General features: G+C 54.3%; 1 protein-coding gene across 5 annotated transcripts; it reads left to right on the top strand.

The window, feature by feature from the left end:
- Window positions 1-1,296: 1,296 nt before the first annotated feature.
- IP6K3 (inositol hexakisphosphate kinase 3) lies at window positions 1,297-19,382 on the top strand. 5 transcript variants are annotated; one of them, XM_054804299.1, is made up of 6 exons: window positions 1,297-1,494; window positions 9,751-10,065; window positions 14,283-14,505; window positions 15,531-15,703; window positions 16,391-16,566; window positions 17,807-19,382. In XM_054804299.1, exons 2-6 carry the CDS (start codon window positions 9,879-9,881, stop codon window positions 18,275-18,277), a joined length of 1,230 nt encoding a protein of 409 aa, XP_054660274.1. In that variant the 5' UTR covers window positions 1,297-1,494; window positions 9,751-9,878; the 3' UTR covers window positions 18,278-19,382. The 5 variants fall into 5 exon arrangements, with proteins under 5 accessions (XP_054660274.1, XP_054660273.1, XP_054660272.1 ...); XM_054804298.1 differs by having other exon boundaries at window positions 1,487-1,619; XM_054804297.1 differs by lacking the exon at window positions 1,297-1,494 and adding an exon at window positions 5,003-5,168.
- Window positions 19,383-20,010: the final 628 nt, after the last annotated feature.

Below are 20,010 nucleotides of genomic sequence, written 5' to 3'. Positions count from 1 at the left end.
CTGGTCTTTGGGCAGGGGATGGCGTGGGAAGACTGGGAAGTGTGAGGCGTGGGGTGCAGTGCTGGGGTGGGATGGATGTCCGTCCCTTCCTGCCCTGGCTCCCGGCTGTCGCCTGTCACTGAACACGTTGCCTCCCTCCTCGTGTCCCAAGGGTTAATAGGCTTTAAGCCAGGCTATCACAAAGCACTGTAAAAGGGGGATATTTATGTCCAGGATAAAGGCAAAAAGTTAAGTCTCGGACTATTTACCAGATACCCAAGCTTTCCAAGGCTGCCTGGTGAGTAGAAGACACAAGCACGTCTTGCTGGTGAGCCTGAGTTGTTTTTAGGGTATGTTTCCCTGAGCGGTTTCAGTTCCTCTCACCTGAGCGTCAGTGACTCAGAACGTGCTACCACGAGTTTCAACTTCTTCACGGTCTACTCCTGAAACGGCACGAGTAGTCCATGAATCATCGTTGTGTAACTTCTGTGGACATGGTTGACTCACTTGTGTTTGGTTTGAGAAATGTCTAATTAATCTCATAACGTAGGTCTGGATGACAAAGGGGGAGATGTCCACCAGCATGGAAGGGGGTTGGCTGCGCGGCCGCCTTGAGGTCGGTGGGAGCTGGTCACCTCCTCTGGCATCGAGTTGTTTCTAAGGTATGGGAACAAAAGGGAACGCAAGGCTAAATCTCTCCTCTGAACCTGCATTCCTGTTCAGATGCTTTTACCCAGTCTGGGTTGCTAAGTTACAGCTGAAATATATTCAGGGTTAGGAAATAGTCTTCAGTTTGGTGTAATTACATGTGCCAGAGGATGTTTGCTTTCAGCCAAGCTGCCATGATGTTTTCTGCGATAGCCTTCCCCTGTGTCCCTTCTTTCATTTGCTATCTTGAGAGCAGAGACTGGTTTCATGCCACACTGACTGCCAAGCTCCTGCTTGTTCTGCACAAACTGTATTGATCATTTCTGTGGTACCAGCCGTTTTCCCAGAACCCCGGGTCCATTCAAAAGGGAATAGCTGGGTTCTTCATCCTCCCGCCCTGCTCTCGTTACAACTTGCATTTGCTCGACCAGAGTTGCTGGCATCCCCCTCCCATTTCCTTGCGAAGTATTAAGTTTCTATAAATAAATTCTCCACCGGTGGGCTGATAAAGCCATCGCATCCCCTTACTGTCAGAAAGGAAAATATGTACCAACAAGGAATCTAAAATAAAATTTGCCCTTTATCTTTTCATTTCCTGCTTCCATTTAAAGCCTTTCACATTAAATGTTTTGTCTCCTGCTGACATGACAGCTGATGCTGTGCCTTATTTATGGGGTGCAGAGTCAGGGCGCTGTGCCAGTTCTGCTGGAAAGATCAACGTGAACCGGAGAAGAAAAAGCACGGCCAGTGAGTCCTGCCCAAAGGTGCCTCCCTCCGGCACTGCCCCTGTCCGAAGCAATCACTCCCTAACGCCTCCCCCGGGATTTCCGCCGTGACTTTGTTCAACCTTTAAAGAACAGCCTCCAGGTACGTGTTTACCCTCCGTGCTAACCTCAGAGTAGCACGTTGTTGTTGTAGGAACGCTTCTGTAAGGCTGGTGAGGTCTGATGCAAAGCCCCCGGGTGTCTTTGAACCGGCTCTCCGAGACCCCGGTGAGTTGGGGAAATGTTGCTTTGCTTCGAGCTTTTCTTGCCCAGGGGCAGAGCGTGGGCTCTGAGCCGCAGGAGCCCCCCACGCTCCCCCTTCCCCGGCCCCTGGCAGGGCAGCAGCTCCCCGGGGACGTGCTCTCGGGTGGCAGGAGGACACCGGAGCCTCCGCTGATCTCCCCTCTGACGGAGGAGACCGCCTGCCCCGTGTCACTTCGCAGCGACCCGCTGCAGGGCCAGATTCCGTGTTTACGTCCCGGCTCCAAAACACCTCTCGGCGTCCAAACAGCAACAGCAAACACCCTAGGGTGGCGAGGGGCTGGGAGCAGGGCTGGGCTCGCAGGGTGCAGCTGAGCTGCTCCCATGTAAACCGGCTCAGAAATGGGTCCCGGGGGGGACCCGTGCTCCCTCCAGGACAGCAGCTCCTGCTTTGCTCCCAGCCGGGGTCCCCAAGGGTCACCAGCAGCAAGGACACCTCGACAAGGGGTGATGCGTGTTTGCCAGCCGGTGGGTGAGGCTCCAGCACCCATCAGCAGCACGAAATGCATTTCCAGCCCCAGAGCTGGCTCGGGGCGAGGGAGTGACGCAGCCTGGCCCGGGGAGCAGGGGCTGTCGTGGCGTCACCGTGCCATGCTGCAGCTCAGGTCCTGTCAGGATGAGGCTCGGTGGTGCTGAGCTTACCCGGGAGCCGGGGACTGGGCAGCCCTGGCTCACTCGAGGCTCGGCCTCGGCTTTTATTAACGACAGCGCGCCCACCCTGCCCCGAGCCTGCGTGGGGCCGGGAGAGCTTTGGAGTCGGGACCCGGGCTGCAGCCTGCAGGCTAGCCAAGGGTAATAATATCTTTGTGCCCATAATTAGTTCCTAATTAGCATAGTTTTAATATGAGAGAGGGTTGCTCTCCCCTTAGAGTGCTCTGCTTTTTACAAGAGGCAGAGTAATTGCCTCTGCGGCCATGCGGCAGCAGCAATCAGCCCAGCTGCCTGCGCGGGGACCCCACAGCCGCTCACCGGCTCCGGCGGGGGCATCCGCCGTGCGCTTGTTTCAGTGGAGCGATAACTGCAAAGGACGTCTCCCGGCCCAGCAATACGCCCGATATAAAAAGGAGATTGCTTCAATTACCGCATGCATTAAAAATACATGTGATATCCAGCAGGACGGACTTCGCGAAGGAGAAAGGTGTGCTGCAGCAGCTGGACACCCATACTGGGCTCCCCGGGGCCACAGGGCAAACCTGGGTGCTGGGTCCTGCCCCTCGCTGAGCCCAAGGGACCCCCCAGCATGGCCCTGGCCCCCTCCTACCAGCTCCACAATGATTAGATTTAAAGCCTGACGTGTTTGGGGACTGCACGCTGGCTTGGCTTCTCTTTTTGGGGGTTTTGGGGGCAATGTGCTGTAGCACGGGCAGGTGAGAATAAGGGGTGTTGGGACTCGCTGCTTGCCCGTGCCACCGTCGCGGTGGGCACAGCGAGGGGGAGCTGGCTTGGAGACCTGCCCTGCCCCGCCTGTCCTGGAAAAGGGGAGAGGAAAAGGAGGAGAAAACACCAAAACTGGCCCGGCGTGGGGGATAGGGGCAGGGAGAAGCAGATGCTGGGAACCCTTCCTCGCATCCCTGCCCCTTCAATGGCACCTAAACCCACCGCCAACCTCCATCTCTCACCGGGCATACGCTGTCGAGCACGAGTTCTCCCCAGCCCCGTGCCGGTTAAGCTCTAGCTCAGCTGTTCAGCCGAGGGGAGGCGATCGGGGATGATGCTGTGGTGAGGGGGATGCAGCAGGCAGGGGAGGATGGGAGCGTGTTCCCCAGCCCGAGCAAGGCACCCTGCCCGGGAAGGTCGCTCGCTCCCCCCAGCCTCCTGTGTTTTACTCCCGACCTCTCCCCTCCCCTGTCCCCTGGCTGCTCCAGGGCCGTCACGGTGCAGGCAATGCCGAGCAGAGCCGAATCACGGCAGGGGAACGTTTCACCCCATTGCTGGAGGGCGGTGAGGTACCTTAGGGGAATTTATACCCTGAGTTTTTGACGCCTCTATTGCATTTTGCTGAGACTGGCTGATGGATGCAGAAGTTGTTGGCAGGGGACGCACCGTGGCCTCGCAGAGTGCCCGTGTCAGCTTTTTTCCCTTTAGAAACCAAGCTTTAAAAAAACCAAAAAACCCACAACAAAAAAAAAGACTTTCCAGAGCTAAAATACCGGCATAAAGCTGAGTGGAGTCAGGGCTCAGGAATCGGGGTCTTTGTTTCATCCTTGTCTTTAATCTCAGCCTCTGCCCCTGACCATCAGTTTGATCCCTCTGGTGTTCGTGAGCCTGTTTTCTCCCCTCCAGTTAGCGAGAATTACGACGTCTGTCAATCGTTACCTCAACAGCGAGATCTTCTTCCCAGTCTCCTGCCGTTCTGCTGCAAAGCCCTCGCAGCACCTTCCCCATCGCAGCCTGCGGGGCCCCGCTCCTGGGCACGGGTTTGCTCATGTCCTCAAGTTTTTGTTGGGGACCAGTCTGGGTCCCCCATGGACGGGGGGATGAGAGCGGGCACCACCCCCTGCTTGTCCTGGGGTGTGCACGGATCCCCTAAAGAATTTATAGGTCGTGTCATCTTGAGATGCGTGGGGCTGGCATGAGCTGGCACGGCGTGGCCGGAGCGTACTTGCCCTTGGCACGTGCTGGAGGGGACTCCGGGTGTTCGGAGGGGTCTGGAGGGGCACACGCTGTCCCTTGCTCACTGGAGGAGACGATTTGGCCCTGGGACTTTTCCATTCCCCCACCGGTCCCAAGCGCTGGGGTATCATTTTCCCTGCACGGGGCTGTTGGCAGGGTCAGGGCTGGGCGGCCACGGGCTCCGCTCCTGATCCACTCACCCGCTTCTCGGCTTCGGGCAAACCCCAGTCTCACCCCGAGCCTATTTACGACCCTCCTTGCCATAAATAGCTTTTCTTTGCCAAAAGGACCGGTGATTCAGTCCGTCCCGCCGCACCCCAGCTCCTCTCGCCACCTCCCTCCAGCGATCGCAGCCCCTCTGCACCGCGCTCCCCCGCGTCGCCCCGGCGTTTCCCCACGCAGGGAGCCAGCAGCCAGTGGATTCTTTGCTGGCAGCGCCGGGAAGGGGGTCTGTCCCCGTCCCACACGGAGGTGATAAACACCGGTGGGGCCGAGCTGGGGGGGGGCTTTTGCAGGTGGTACGGTGGAAAATAGACTGGAGAAAAGCAACAGTTGTTTGTTTTCCTGGAGAGACAATTGCACAAGGGAGCCAGAGTGTGGAAAGCCTTGCAGCCAGCCAGCCCCTTCTCCCTCCATCCCGAACCCTCTCACACACGCGGCTTTGTTTTCCTTTAACACCCAGGGGTGTTTCTCCCCCCTTTCAAGCTCAGCTGTCAGCTGGACATACCAGGCGCTTGCCAGCACCGGCGGCGGTCAGGTGATGGCCCAAATGTCTGCGGGCTCCCCCCGCTCCCTCATTTCTCAAACTCAAGCCGCACCGAGAAGCAGCGAGAAACCCAGCCCGGGCAGCACCCTGAGCCCACACGGCACCCCGAGCCCAGACCGGCCACGGTCACCCTGCAGGTGAGGTCCAGGGTGGCTTCTGCATCGGCACCGGCCGCCTTCCAGGGCAGGAGGAATAAGGGCAGGAGGAATGAACGAGCATTTGCTTTCGGAGAGCGGGTGGGATATTGCTAGGAAGGCTCCGGGCACGGCCGTGGCTTGCGGGATGGGACGGGAGTGAAGGGGATGGGCAGCACCGGGGGGGCTGGTGTGAACCTCTGGGGCAGCCCAGGGCTCTGCAAAAACCGAGCCTGGTGGCTTTTGGTTCTCCGTTGCGTTCGTGGCATCGCTGGAAAGCGCAGGGCTGGTCGGCAGAGGGGCAGATGCTGTTTGGGGGTGTGAAAGGCAGAAATCCGGTGCGGGGGTGAGAGCCGTGCCCTTTCCCACAGGACGTTGTGGCACCGTGTCCCCCCGTCCCGCGGGGCTGCTGGCAGCCCCAAGCTCGTTACCGCGGTCCAAAGCCACGTTCCCGTGTCCCGCCGGGAAGCCCAGCCCTCGCCAACCCCGCTGCCGCCCCGCACCATCTCCCGATGCCCACACCAGCCCCGGGGGTGGGCAGGGGGCTGTCAGCACCCCGCCGGTCCCAGATAACGTGGCTCCCGTCCCTCCCCATCCATCCTGCTGCTTCCCACAAAGCAGCCAAATAAATCCTTCAGTGCAGCAAACTGAATCTTTGCATCTTCTTCATGAGGGACGTGGGGACCAGCCATCAACTTTATGAACATCGTTTTCTTTCAGGAAAGGAAACGTAAGATAAAAGAGCTGAGGGTTTCTGCACATAAGGATTTATGGCAGGGTGGTTAGAGCTGGGGTTCTTGCCGAGAGCTGAGTTTTTCTCTCCCGGCACGGTGCCGCCCTGCAACCGTTTCTGACTTTGGCTGTAGTCGCGGGAAGAGCAGGAAAGGCAGATTTGAAGGTTCATTGAGGGTTGCAGCCGCTTGTCTCCCTGTGCAAACAGCCCGAGTCTGCTTCGAGCCCTGCCGGGAGGGGCGCAGAGCTGGAACCGGTAGGATTTTCCTTATGGCCAAGGCGTTGCGGAGTTTGGGGGCGCGAGGCCAAAGGCTGAAGGGGAATGGGGCAGCTGGGCTTTCCTGCACCTTGCTCTGGGGCTGGGCTGGCGCTCGGTGCGGGAGCTGGCTTTGAATCAGGTCAGCTCCGGTACCAAGAGCTGCGGACAAGCAGATCGCTTCAAATTAACAGCCTATTGTTATAGACAGTTATTGTCTGGCCTTTTACAAAGAAACAAACAAACAAACCAAAAACCCCCAGCAGCCCCCCCGCAGTGCTTGAGCCCCAACTCTGCAGCAGGATGCTTTGAGCCGCCCCGGGGAGCCGGGTCCCACCGCGGGGAAGGTGCTGGCCGTGGTAGATCAGACTAAGAGCATGGTCCCGTGCTGACAGCACCCTTGTTTTTAAACTGATTTTTAACATTCCAAAGTATTTCTGCTGAGAGGACCCCAGCTATTACCCAGGCGTGGGCTTTCTCCTGGGGCCGGGCTGCCTGCGGTTTGCCCCCAGCACGTCAGAGCCACGTTTCTGCTCGGGATGGGTCGGAGTAGCCACTAATTACAGATTAGAGACTTTAATTCGCTTGATTTCTTTTGGCTGTGTTTAGGGTTGGGAATAAATAACCTGTTTAGCTCAGACTCTGCTGACGCTTGGCCCTGACGGAGAGCAGGGCGCAGGGTAACGGCACCCGGCCGCCGGTGCCCCGAGAGCGCTGGCTCGTGCTGCCGCAGAGCTGGGCTCTGGCCGGTGCCCGTCAGGGCCTGGTTCCGCAGACGTGATCGGTGGAAAAGCAAGTCTGTCTCAGGCCGGGGATGCTGCCGCCGTGCACTGCAAGGGATGCGCTGACAATTGCCGGGGAGATGCGTGCTTGCAGATGTTTTATGGTATCTACTTTTTTTTCTGGAGAGGGAAGTTCTCTATACGGAGAAGTATTCTCCTTCCCCAATATTTTCTGATTCATCTTCATCTGCAGTGCCTGGATTGCTTTTTTTTCTTTTTTAGCGAGGGGAAAAATATTCAAGGTCTCTGGTTTTGTTTTCGAGGATACAGATTCATCTGTAATTCCGTGTATTTTTAGTGACGTAAACATCTTTTGGCATTCACGATAACTTGAGCCGGCAGAAGTGATTTATTTCAAGCGTGTCTTGTTTCAGAGGAGCTCAGAGCAGCTCAGTAAGTGTTTGCGGTAACATTTCTCTGCTCCGAACGGACGAGCTGCTTCAGAACAACCACTAAATGAAAAGAGCCCCTTTCTCTGACTGCAAATCTTGCTCCGAGTTTTGCTTAAGAGAAAACAATAAGAGCCTTATCAAATTGTGGGTGTCCCCCCCCCCCAACTCTCTTTGCAATGCCAAGGTTGCCAGGATTGTAAGTGTGTTATGTCAGCCGGGTTCCAGCCCTGGACTGTCTCTGAAGCCATAAACACTGGACTGAAGTCATGTTGCGCTCTCTGCTCCAAAGAGGGGTTATGACAAATCCGCTTGCTTTTTGCTTTTCTCCTTTTTTTTTTTTTTTCTGTAAGGAGGGAGGAAAAAAACCCCAAACCACAGCAAACCCACAGCTTTCAAGGGAGAAATCCGCTTTAAAAGTTGCTGCAACTTAACAAAATGCTAAATGCTTTTATTAACTTCTAGAAAGCTCTGAAGAGCGGCTTTCTTCCCCGGCTGAAAAGCACTCCGACGAGTGGCCTGGCTTTGTTCCCTCCGGGGAGGTACAGGCTGGTAATTGCAGAGCAGAAATTCCTCTCCAAAGTGTGCGGGGACGAAAGAATAGAAAAATAAGGGGGGGGGGGCGACGGACCCACCTTGGGGAAGGTGAAGGAGCCGCTCCGCGTTTTGGAGGTAGGAGTGGTTCTTCTCCCCCTTCTCTGCCTCCAACCCACTTCATCCCGCTCCCGCAGGCGAGAAACAAAACAGGCACCCGCGCCCAGGGCTCGCTCGCTGGGCGGTTTAATTGCAGCAGGAGGAGCGTGAAGGGGAGATTTAAGCAGCAGAGCTTTGGCTCTTTGTTGCAGGATGAGGACTATGCCGCGTTTTAGCGGTTAAAGCTCCCCAGTCGGGCTGTAAGTGCTGGCACCAGAGCAGAGGCTGCACCTGCAGGCGGCTGCCCGTGATGGGAATCTCCCGGTTTGTCCCTGGCGCGGGCAGAGAGGTACCACCATTCCCCCGCCGGTCCATGTCCCCTGGTTAAGGAGGGGGTGATGGTGCTGCCCCGGCCCCAGCGAGGCCTGGGGTTGGCAGAGGTGGTGTCGCTCACCCAGCAATGCATCCTGGAGGCTTTGCTAGAGGGAAACGCATCTTCCGAAGATGTTGCTATCAACTGCACTGCGCTGCTGCTGGCAAAAATGGGATGCGAAACTCCCCGAGCTATGCTGAAGCTGGAGGAACAAGGAGAAAGTCACCCGTGCTAACGGGGGCCAGCAAACCAGGGCTCTGCACACCTTTTTGAGAGCTGCAGGAACATGGACCAGTCCCCAAAAGGATGATTCTATTTTTTTTCCCCCATCCCTTTTAGCTTGGGGTCTGGAGTGTCTTCCTCTGATTTTACTGCCTCAATGGTATGAAGCCAGACTGCTTCTCCAGAGTAAATATTATCTCAGCTGCCTTTTTGTCATCCTCAGTGGCGATGGGGTTCCCCTGCCCGATGTCCACCAGAGCAAGAGCCACCCGTGGGCTTCTCTCAAGGAATGAAGTGAAGGGCCGGGTGCTGCTGGGTGCTTGCGAGAGAAGCCGCGGCAGCACAGCCCAGGTGCGGTCCACGCCTGCGCTCTTCCCACCTCGCTGCTTTAGAACCAGGACTTGTTGCTGTCAAAATCAAGGAGGAATTTGTCTCAGGGTCTAGAATCAGGAGTGGATCTGCCACTGGATGCTCCCTTGGGCTGTGGCAGAGGGCAGGGCTGGAGAGCTCGGGGGAGCCGGCGCTGGGGCGCAAAGCGTCCCGGTGCTGGTTTGACACATCCTTGTGCCGAGCGTCAGCACGGAGGAGGAAACGCTCCTGTGAGCGCTCTGGTGTTGGATGGCAGGGAATGTCCCAAACTGAGGTTTCTTCAGAAGGTGCAGAAAATGTCGCTAACCCCATCAGCAGCGAGGAGAGGCAAGGGACCGCCCAGGGGCTTTATTAATAAACCTCCTTCGCGAGGAATGTCCTGGCTTGGGAAGGACTCAGACCATCATTAACACTGTCTGGTAAGGCAAACCGGGGCTGTTTCACAGCAAGGGGTGTCATTAATACAGCGTATTAATAACCCAGCGTTACCAGTCCAAGGAATGCCCTGCTCCAGCTGGTCTGATGAGGCTGCCGCGTTAACTCGATAGCTCTTCTCGATCATTCCCCTCTGTTTCTTTTGCCCCCAACAGATCCAAGCTGGGTCTTTTCCGGACTCCCCATTTCAGGCTGGGGCTCCCTGCCAGCCCCTGGGCACCTAAAGATCTTTTCCCACCCGGCTTCGCCCTCGATGCCCAGCTGCGGCGCAGGGTGCCGGCGGGCGGCGCGGGGCCGTGCTGAGCCCCCAGCCCTGCCGGGAAGCCGGCGCGCACGGTGGCTTTGCAGTGGCTTGTGCCCCCTTCTCATGCTCCCCGCTATCTCTGTTTTGCAGACACCGTCGGTGAAAACCCAGCGTGGGTGTTTACTGGCCCGGCGCAGCATGTCCCAAACTCCGTTGCCGATCCCCCTTCGCTGCTACTAACGGGGAGCGACCCCCCTCTCCGCCGTTCGCCCAGCACCATGGTGGGGCAAAGCCCTGAGAGCAGGAGCGCCGTCCTCCTGGAGCCCTTCGTCCATCAGGTGGGCGGCCACATGAGCATGATGAAGTACGACGAGCACACGGTCTGCAAGCCCCTGGTCTCGCAGGAGCTGAGCTTCTACGAGTCGCTGCCCTTGGCCATGAGGCAGTTCACGCCCCAGTATAAAGGTAAGGGAGAGGCTGGGGAGGGAGCTGAGGGTCAGGATTAGTCCTGAGACTGGGAGTCAGGGCCGGTGGGGTGGGCGGCAGCGTGGGAGGCACCGGCTGGCTCTGAGCTCTGGAGCCCCATCGCTTGAGCAAGGATGCGTCCCCCTGAGTGTGTGCGCAGAGGCAGGTCCGTGAGACTGGGAGGGTTTCCTGGGTCTCTGTGGCTGGGGAGGGGGGGACTCTCTGATGTCTGATAGGGGTTGAGCACTGGCAGTGTTTGCTTTGAAGGTTTTGCATGGGTCGTGGCCCCAGATAAGTTGGTCTGATGGCGTGCGAATGGCAGCACTGAGTAGGTGCAGGGAAGCAGGGACTAGGGGAGTCTTGGTCCAAACAGGAATCCCGGGATCTGACGCGCGGCGTGCGCTGGTCGGTACAGCTTTGCATTAGCGTCCCCTGAGAAGAAAGGCTTTCCGTACCGGGAGCAGAGCTCGGGGTGCCTGCCCCTCCGCTCCGTGCCCCCCATCGCTGCCCGTGCCCCCTTCAGACCCCGTCCCTAACTCCACTTGCCCTGACCCACTTTCCCAGCCGAGTTTCTCAGCTTGCCTGCTGAAAAGCAGCGCTTGGTGTCCGTGGGGGTCCTAGCGTTTTTTCAAAGCCATCCTCCCTCCCTCCCTTTCTCATTCCCTCACTATTTCTGCTTTTACTGCCAGACTTGTGCTGCTCATAAAGCTCCTGACCCTGGATTTTTGCAAGAGGCGAGAAGCTCAGCTGTCACGTAAAAACTTAAAATATCTTTTGGTCCTTCAGAGTTACAGAAAAGAGCTCAAAGTGTCAGCCGCAGTTTCGATGCGCTTCCAATCCAATCTCTCCCTTTCCCAGAAACTCAGGGGCCTTTGCAGATTTATGGGACAATATTAAAAAAAGATGCTTAAGAAAGAAAACAAGTCTTCCTCTAAGCGATTTTCTGTAGCTGGGGCCAGGGTTTGGTGCTGGAGAGCTGGGCTCTGCTCTGTCTCTCTAATGAAGACGTTAAGCAGTCCCAGCTTATCAGTTCAGGGGTGGCCTGGTTATTAATACTTTTTTGTCTTCTATTGCAAGTCCCAGTGAGTTTTGCGATGAGGGGTAATTAAATAGCAATTCTTCTCCAATTTGGCATTGGGCACACACATTTTTTATTCTGATTATAACTGTCCCAGCCCTGGCTGCCGGGCAATTTAAAGAGGTGGAATATTTTCCCACGAGGGCGATGGCAGGGGGGGGATGAGCATCAGGGAGATAATCCTGAGGTCTTCGTCACCCCTTCACACGTGTCCATGTTCCTCATCTCTATTCTTAGGCTGCGGGGGGGGGGGGGCGGCTCGGGGAGCATTATGCAATGATGACATTATGTGCAATGTTGATCAAATGTCACCATTCAAATCTAACCCCCCTGAGTCGGCTGCTTAAAGAAACGTCCGCCACTCGCTTAACCATTTCAGGCGCGTTGGTGACCTTGGGACCGGCTTCCCCCCATTAACCCCCTGCAAACCTCCGCCTGCCCCGAGCTGAGCTCGCGAGGGGTTGCTGGACTTATTTTCAAGCCCATTTCTGCTCAGATTCCTGTTGCACGCGGCAGTAAATAAATGCACTTGTAAATTTAAAAATAAATCCGTGAGGGTAGAGCAAAACGCTCCTGAGGATGACTGGGATGCCACTAGCGTGGTGCCAGCACCCAGAAATACCCGCTGGCTGCCTCGCTGCTGCTGGACAGGGGTGGGATTGCGGTTCTGGCGACGCTAAAAGGCCAGCGAAGAACCTGAACGCACCTCTGCTCCTCGATAGATGTTTCCCTGTTGCATTAAAAGAGCAGGTCTGTAGCCGTGTGTTACGGATTTGCTTTGCAGACGTAGGTCACTTGCAGGACGTATGCAAAACCCGTATGGAAGCACACCAGGAGGCAAAAGTATTGTTAAGGCTGAGACCTGGGTTTATGAAGGCAGAGTTTGCAGCTGGAAGGAGTAAGAAGATCACGTTCCCTTGCAATTTAACTGCTCATTCTTGCCTTTGAAAATCTCCCCATTAATTTTCATATTAATGTAAGATACTTAAGAACTCTTAGTTTCACGCTATATATAACGGTTTTAGGGCCAGACTGTCAGCACTATGCAAATCAGCACGGCTCCATTGACTTGCAGATACGTAACTGGGACAGTTTTTAAGGTTACAGGCTGCTGTAGCGCCGTCACTGAGGCGGAGCGCTAGATTTGGAATCGAGGACTCTGTTCGCCTCGCAGTGACTTTTTAAAAATAAAAAGGCTTTGATTTAGGCAGAAGATACTCTGGCTTTTTCTCCTGCCTACCTCCCCTGAAAATTCAAAGCAGGCATCCGAGCTGATAGGAATTTCGCTTGCTCTCAGTCGTCTGTAGTACGGATTTTTTACGAATGGGACTCAGTGAAAGATCAGGTGGGCAACGTTGGAGCCTGAGAAAGACAGAGCTCCCTGTGCTCACCAGCACCATGACGGATAGCTAAAAATATTTCTTACCCCCTAATTAAGGTTTCCAGCCCCCCCCAGCTCCCTCCGCAGAGCAGACTGTGTATCTTCCTCCCCCATGTCAGTGCAAAATTAGCCCATTTAACCGAGCCTGCCACGGCACGCTGCTTGGATTAACGCTGATTTTACCACAAAAGGGATGAGAAATGGTTGTGGTACCTGAGGGGGGGGCTGTGCGGGGGGCGGGAGGGAAGCGCATCCCTGGAGCTGCAGGGTTATGGGGTGCAGGACCCGGGGAGGGGTGGGCACCCCAAGCCTAACGGCAGTGGCCAGTGGCTGCAGACGCACGGGGCTCCCGCAGTGAGACCCCCGCTCAGCAAAACTCAGCAGGCAGGGCTCTGCACGCACGCAGAGAGGGCAAATCCTTCCGTCTCCGTTTACTTACTGTCACCTCCCTCTAAATGGGCAGAAGGGAGTTTGCATATTTATTTCCTTTGGCAAATTTGCTTGGGAGAACAGAGCTCCCTAGTTTGTTAAGTTGCCAGAATGCATCTCCCCGCAGTGCCCAAGCGCCAAGGGAGGGTACCCTGGGGACAGCCGGGTAAAACCCAGCTCCACGCGTTGCTGACGGGGGCTCCTTCCAGTGACGGGTTTTGCTGGTCCAACAGCCCTGACCGTCCTCTTTTGGATCCACCTTACTGCAGCTAGACGTGACAGCAGCGGAGGAGGACTCACGAGGCTAGCATCCCCTCTGCGACCCAAAGGACGATGCTCTAAAAATGCCTCTGCTGCCTGGAGAGGCTGGGACAGCCCTGACAGAGGGCTGCGGGAGCAGGACGGCGGTTATCGGCCTTTTCCAGAAAGGTCAGAGCTGTCTCGTACGCGAGCCACGGCCATTCCTGCTCTGTCACTTGAGACGCAGAGGCAGCCGTCCCCATGCCGGGCTGGGCTGAGACTGGGCTAAAAATGTGATGGGCCACATGGCATGTGAGCCCCGAGAGCCCTGCTAGAGTCAGGGAAAACCGCAACGCTAAAACACACCCCGATGTTCTAAGCACTTAGGGTGGAAAGTAGTCATCCCCGGTGACGGTCACGTTCCTCCTCGTGAACGAACACCCGACGTGCGAGGGTCCAGTCCCACAGGTGCTGGTCCTTGGTGCGTGGGGAAGGGCACGACCGTGACGATGCGCGGGCATCACGTACGCAGGGAGCGCTGCCAGCCCACGCGCGGTGCCTCTGCCCTGGCTCTGGGGGCTCTCCAGTTAAAGGAAGGAGTTGGCATGCTGGTTGTCTTTGGAAAATTCCTGGTCCCCAACCCTCCCTTTGCTTCCTGCCAGTGAAAAGCATTTCTAACCTTTCCCTGTCTTAAAAAGCGAGACGTAAAGCCCTTGTTACAAATAAGCCAGGAGCTCCCGGTCCAGCGCAGGGGGCTTTGCCGGGTCACTTGCAGCACGGCAGAGCCTGGAGAGGCAGAGAACGACGCGGTGTTCAGAGGGGGCAGCTGTCGAGCCGAGCCTGGAGGGAAGGGATCGTGAGAAAACCTGTAGATGTTTTGCAGGTTCTCAGGCTAATGGTGTTTACTGGGCTCAAACCAGAGCGGGATCGGTGTGAGAGGCCACTAAAATACGAGGAGGCAGCTGTCCTGCCAAGGGCCAGCCCTCTCAGGAAGGCTGGACCACCTCGGGCTGGTGCAGACGGTGGCCGACCTGTATGGTGACACACGGGTTAACCTCATTCTGGCTTGGTTTTCCCCCTTTTGTCCAGGCATCGTTTCCGTGCACCTCAAAAAGGACAGCCTCGGCAACCCGACGCTGGTCGCCAGCCCCAGCCTGCAGACGGAGAGCTGCGGCCGGCTGGATAACGCCATCGGCGACTCCTCGGTGACGATATGGCACAAGTGCAAGTGGGCTGCCAGCACCGGCACCGGCAGCGAGCACACGCTCGTCAAGTGGAGTCACACGCAGCTCACCAAGACCTTCAAAGACAGGTGAGGGTCTGCTGCCCCCTGCAAATGTCCTCCTGGTGCTCGCCTGCCGCTTTGGGTAGGGTCTAACCGGGATGGTTTTGGTGGCACAGTTCCGGGTTTAAGGCAAAGCGAGCAAAAGCAACGCCCAGCCAAGGTGAAGCAGAGCAAAGCCCAGCTTGGTGGCTTCATGGTTCATCTCTTCCCTGGCTTGTGGATGGAGCGGGGCAGATTTGGTTATCACCAAGATGCCGTTGCTCAAATATACGCCTCAAAACTCTGCTTTAAACCCATTTCCCTGGAGCGCAGCATGCTCCAAAGGAGGAGAGGCCCCAGGAGAACACCTCCAAGCACACAGCACATCACACCCTGCTGCTGGGAACCAGCCAGAAGTAGCAGCCTCGAGGGTGGTTCGGTCCTGTCCTCGTCCCAGGGGAGAGCTCTCTCTGGAAGGCACTGCGGTGCTCGCAAGCACACCGCGACCTTAGGGCTTGCAGAGGCGTTCTGCAAGACATCTTTCATCTCAAACTGGTTCAGAAGAGACCTAGGTCAGCGATGACTGAAGGGTGCAATATCGCTACCTTGAAACCGCTGCCCTCGGCCTGAAGGGAGTTATTGGTTTTGGATGAGCGGGATCAAGGGATGACCCTCCAAGGAGAACAAATCTCCTCTTTGCTTCCTCCCTCCCCTCCTCGAAGCCAGCCCCTCTAAATTGGGAATCATTCCTATTGTTGGACAATTTGCCTGTGTTGTGCCTGTTAGGTAGATAAATAGAGATTCCTGGTCCTTGGCGCTGTGAATGGCACCTTTCAGAGGAGCCAAGCACTCTTTGAAATTATAATGAAAGAAAATATTGGCACCCAGCAATAGCTGGCTTTCTGAAAATTACTTTTACAGAGTAACAAAGGATCTCTACAGGTTGGACACGATGAATACAGAGTCCCTGAAAATTTACCTTATCAAGTTTGAGGCTCTACAAAAGAGGAGGGGAGGAATGTTCTCTTCTGGAGCTTATAAATCAAACATGTTCTTTCGTGCGTTTTGTCTAGCTGCCTGGGGAAGATGCTCCTGAGGACAGACCTTCAGTACCACACAGATTCACTTTTGGAAGATGCGAACAGGAACCAGCCAGAAAGAAACAGCTACAACCCCTGGGGACTGCACTGTCACAGGCAACACCTGAACCGCATGTCGTCCAAGCATAATGAGAACAAACTTCATCGTATCCTTTTTCCTCTCGCCCCTCCAGCATAGTCTTGGCTACAAATAACAGCTCGAAATCAATGTATGCTTTATTGGCGGGGGTACGCATCCCTCCTCTGCCCGCTCCCTGGGAAAATACAGGACGTACAGAATATATTGCTCTGTTATCTTCTCCCACTGTTCAGTTGGACTAGATGATCATCGTAGGTCCCTTCCAACTGAAACATTCTATTCTATTCTAAAAAAGAAAAAACCCCCACTTCCCATAAAGGGTATTCCACATAAGTCAAGGATCCCCTTGGCATACATTTAAAAACACAACTATACAGGAATTAGCAGCTGCCTCGCCTTTTATTTTCCTATTACACTTCATTACCCACCAGTCATGTGAGTAATACAGCTTAACAACTTCTCGCACACCCACTGGAGTGAGTACAGCACTGAGGCCAGGTGTCGGACTGACAGCCCAGGGCTATCGTGTCGCTAGAGAACGGAGCTGCTGGTGCTTTAATTGGTAGGACTGTACTACAGTAAATTAACTGAAATTGGCAGCGAGGGGCCTATAGCAATGACAGGTTGGTAAAATTGGCTCAGAAAGTCTCATTACAGTTGTGAGCTATTATGGAGAGCGTCAGCAGTTGCTCTGATTTAAGGCCTCTTTCAATGAGAATTTAAAAGAATCGGGTTTCCCTTAACTCACGACCAGAGTTTCTATTGCTTGAAAACGTGGTATCAAAATACAACTATCCCTGTATCCTGGACTTAAAGATGGGAACCCGGCAGCATGGCGATGATGCCTCGGAGGAGAAGAAAGCCCGGCACATCAAGAAGTGTGAACAAAGCACCTCTGCATCTCTGGGCGTTCGCATCTGTGGGATGCAGGTAAGACGGAGCCTTGGTGCTTTCGGTGTCTGCCCGACACACGGCTTGAAACCACGCTGGAAATCTAAAGGGGCTCTTTGCTCCGTTGGCGGAAATTGGAGCTCTTTCATTCCTGCCTCCCACCAAATACGGGCTGTAAGAACCGGCCACTCGGCCGTCTGTTGTGTCCTCAAAGAGGAGAGGATGCTTAGGGAGGAGTATAGAACGTGGCACCTACAGGGTAACCCCTTCCCCTGTCCCTCTCTGACTTCTGGAGACTTGGCTGCAACCACAAGCGGTGGCTGCATGGGCACCACCCCGCACCACTGCCACCAGTATGGGCAGCTGGAACCAGTTTACCCCAGCTGAGAATCTGCCTGTACATGAGCACGGATCCCCCTCTCGTGCTCAGCTCTTGGATGCTGCACAAAAAAGGAAAACCAAACCCCTTTTCTTGCTTGTGCCTTTGCAGAGCTGTTGCCGCAAGAGCGAGGGGTTTATTTTGTGCTAAATATTATGGTTCTTCTTGCTCAAAATCGCTGCCCTTCCTCCTAGAAACTGAAACCACACGCTTGTTTCACTCACACTTCTCAAGCATGTTTCAAAATGTTGTTGTGCTGTGCCTGAGGGATCGTTATGAGAATGATGATTATAAAGCACACCTATAGCAGCGTAAACGCTCGGTGTCAAACCCCGTGTTCCTTCCTGGTCTCCTTCTGTTGAGCAGGTTATCCTTTAAATTACAACCGGCGTGTGAGCTAATTCTAAATGCACTCCCTCATTTCTTACTCAGTGTTACCAGAGCCTCACATTCAAATTTCTGTCTACAACTTGTCTCTCCGTATTTAAGAAAGCAAGATTATCGCTACCCGTGCATTCCATATTGCGAGAAGGTACAAAGCGGGGGTATTCCTGTACTACTGCAGACTCCTAACAGAGCCAGAGGGAAAATGCTGCAAATCACCAGTGACACGGCTATGACTTACAGCTATTTGGGTTTCACAAAGGGGTAATTTATAGCAGTACAACAGGAACCTGCACTAGTGGTTTAAATGGAATAGTTTAAATCTCCAGAAAAGACAGGAGGTGGGACTCAGTGGAAGGCTGCGGTGCGTTGCCAGCATGGCTAGGTATTGCGAGGCTGCAGAGGATTCGCATCCCATTCCTCAGCTCGGGTCTGAACTTTTTAAGATTAGGACAAAATCTAGAGCTTTGGGAAAACTGAACAACTGAATCTGGATTGTCGCTCCCTTTCCTCAAGGTTTACCAAGCGGACACCGGCCATTTTCTCTGCAAGGATAAGTATTACGGCAGGAAACTCTCACCGGAGGGGTTCAGGCAAACCTTGCGCCAGTTCCTGTGCAACGGTAACCACCTCCGAACGGACCTCCTGGAGCCCATCATCCTGCGGCTAAAAGCTCTGCTTTCTGTCATCAGGAAGCAAAGCTCTTACAGGTTCTACTCCAGCTCACTACTCATCATTTACGATGGACAGGAGCACAAGGAGAACACGGCACCCTTGGATAATCACCTTCACTTCCAAAAACCAAACTGCACCACGTCACATGGCACTCATCACGCCAGAGTTGACGTCCGGATGATAGACTTTGCCCACACCACGTTTAAAGGCTCCAAATGCAATCATACCACTTACGACGGGCCAGACCACGGCTATATTTTTGGCCTGGAGAATCTCATCAAAATCCTTCAGAACATCTCAGAAGGAAAATGAGAAATTCTGTGAAACGGCCTGGACTTACTAATGACCGATAGCCCTGAGAAGTACCGCACCGGGTCAGTACGGGACCCTCACAGCTGCTGGGTGTCACGTGCACGGTTTGGAACAAGCACGGACAGCTTGCTAGGAAAGCGCAAAAAAATGCTACATGCCATTACTGAACTCAAGCGTAAAAAGCAAAGAGCTGAAAGAATTCTGCAGAAAGCTGTTCCGTCTGCAATCAATCAGAAGATTTATTCTCCTTTCTTGTTTTACTGCTGTCCTTGATTTATTTGTGAGCCAAAAGAAAGCATTACTTGAAAGAGTCTTAATGATAAAATAGGACCTGCTCACCTCTACGCTCACGAAGCCAAGCGGGCTAAGGAGATATTGTGCATTTGAGTGAGACTATTAAAATGAGCTGGCAGGTCTGAACAGATTGCAGCATTACTTTCAACTCATGCTCAACCCTACGAGCTGAACGCAAAGACACAAGCGGGAGAGAAAAACGCGCACCCTGACATTCACGCTCCATGTGCCCAGCGCTGTGAAACGGTCGGGTGTTCTCTGTACAGCGCGGGTGTTGAAAAACAAGATGCTGCAGAGGGTCTGGGCTGCTTAAGGTATAAAAGCAGGGGGACCTCAGACCAAGAACTGGACCTTGCAAAGGTTCAGCGTCCCTGTGGGATTTTAACAGGGCATGTTTCTCAGAAACTTTCTAAGCAAGGGGCTCCGTAGGGGCTGCAAGTATGGGAAAGCAATGACTCTGTCAGATATCAGCCATAAAAAAACATTCACATCAAGGTGTTTTTGCTTAAAAGAATTTAAAAAAGTAAAAAAAAAAAAAAAAGTGAGATTGAGTCAGGGACTAGACATTACAGGTCACCCAGAAATTCTTTGACACAAATATTGTGTGTGTGTGTTTGGAAGAGACAATAACAAGAGACTCAAAATAATGTTTACAGCTTTTGTGGACAGATTTTATTATTATGGAACAAACATAATTCCTTCCTGCATGGTGTGGGAAACCTGAAAGAGAAGTCCTTACACAAGGAACAGAGCTACGGAACCCCGTTACTGGGGAGTGGGGATACAAATAAAACCGTCTAAGTAACTCTCACCTCTTGTCCATCTCTTTTTCACTTCCACGGCATCCTTAAGTTACATTACCTTTTGTTTAGGGCTGTATGCTTTGAGGAGAGCTGTTACTTCCACAGGTTTAAACACCAGCTCTCAAGGGAGATCGTTTCACTTGTATTTTACTGCATACAGCTGGTGAATTGCTACAATTTATAGCCGGAAAATTTAAGTCATCTGGCCCAGCTGCATTATTTTACTTGGCCTAAAGTCCATCTGGGAAGATCTCATTATTTACTGGATATTGTTCACAGTGTTGCATATTTCTTGCCCACAAACTCAGATGACTATAAAAAAAAGCCACTAACACTGGTTCAGTAGTGAAAGGACTGAGTCATCAATTGCCTTGGCTCACACACACGGACCGTGGTCCTGTGATCAGCGCTAACTGTGGCGCGTACAGACCCACCTCAGCATCTGCCTCACTGCTGAGCCTCTTGCTGGATGCGTGCACCGGGCCGTCAGGTCTGAAAGTGGGGCAGGATGAAGAGGGGTCTCGGCGTGACGCCAGCAGCTGAGCACGTGCCAGACCCCCTCGTCAGCAGAGCAAACACCCCCTTGGCTGCAGGCCTCGCCTGCCATTGCTCCTGGGAAGAGAAGGGCAACCGGTT

The sequence above is a fragment of the Grus americana genome, chromosome 25 (genome assembly GCF_028858705.1).
Source record: "Grus americana isolate bGruAme1 chromosome 25, bGruAme1.mat, whole genome shotgun sequence".
Classification (NCBI taxonomy): Eukaryota; Metazoa; Chordata; class Aves; order Gruiformes; family Gruidae; genus Grus; species Grus americana.
This window is presented reverse-complemented; position numbering and strand designations above follow the sequence as displayed.

What these genes read in the sequence shown, in the direction of transcription:
- IP6K3 (XM_054804299.1), top strand. Translation starts at nt 9,879, where the DNA reads ATGGTGGGGCAAAGCCCTGAGAGCAGGAGCGCCGTCCTCCTGGAGCCC. An exon ending in GTTCACGCCCCAGTATAAAG is followed by an intron (nt 10,066 to 14,282) that starts GTAAGGGAGAGG and finishes CCTTTTGTCCAG; the next exon opens with GCATCGTTTCCGTGCACCTC. An exon ending in TAATGAGAACAAACTTCATC is followed by an intron (nt 15,704 to 16,390) that starts GTATCCTTTTTC and finishes ACTCACGACCAG; the next exon opens with AGTTTCTATTGCTTGAAAAC.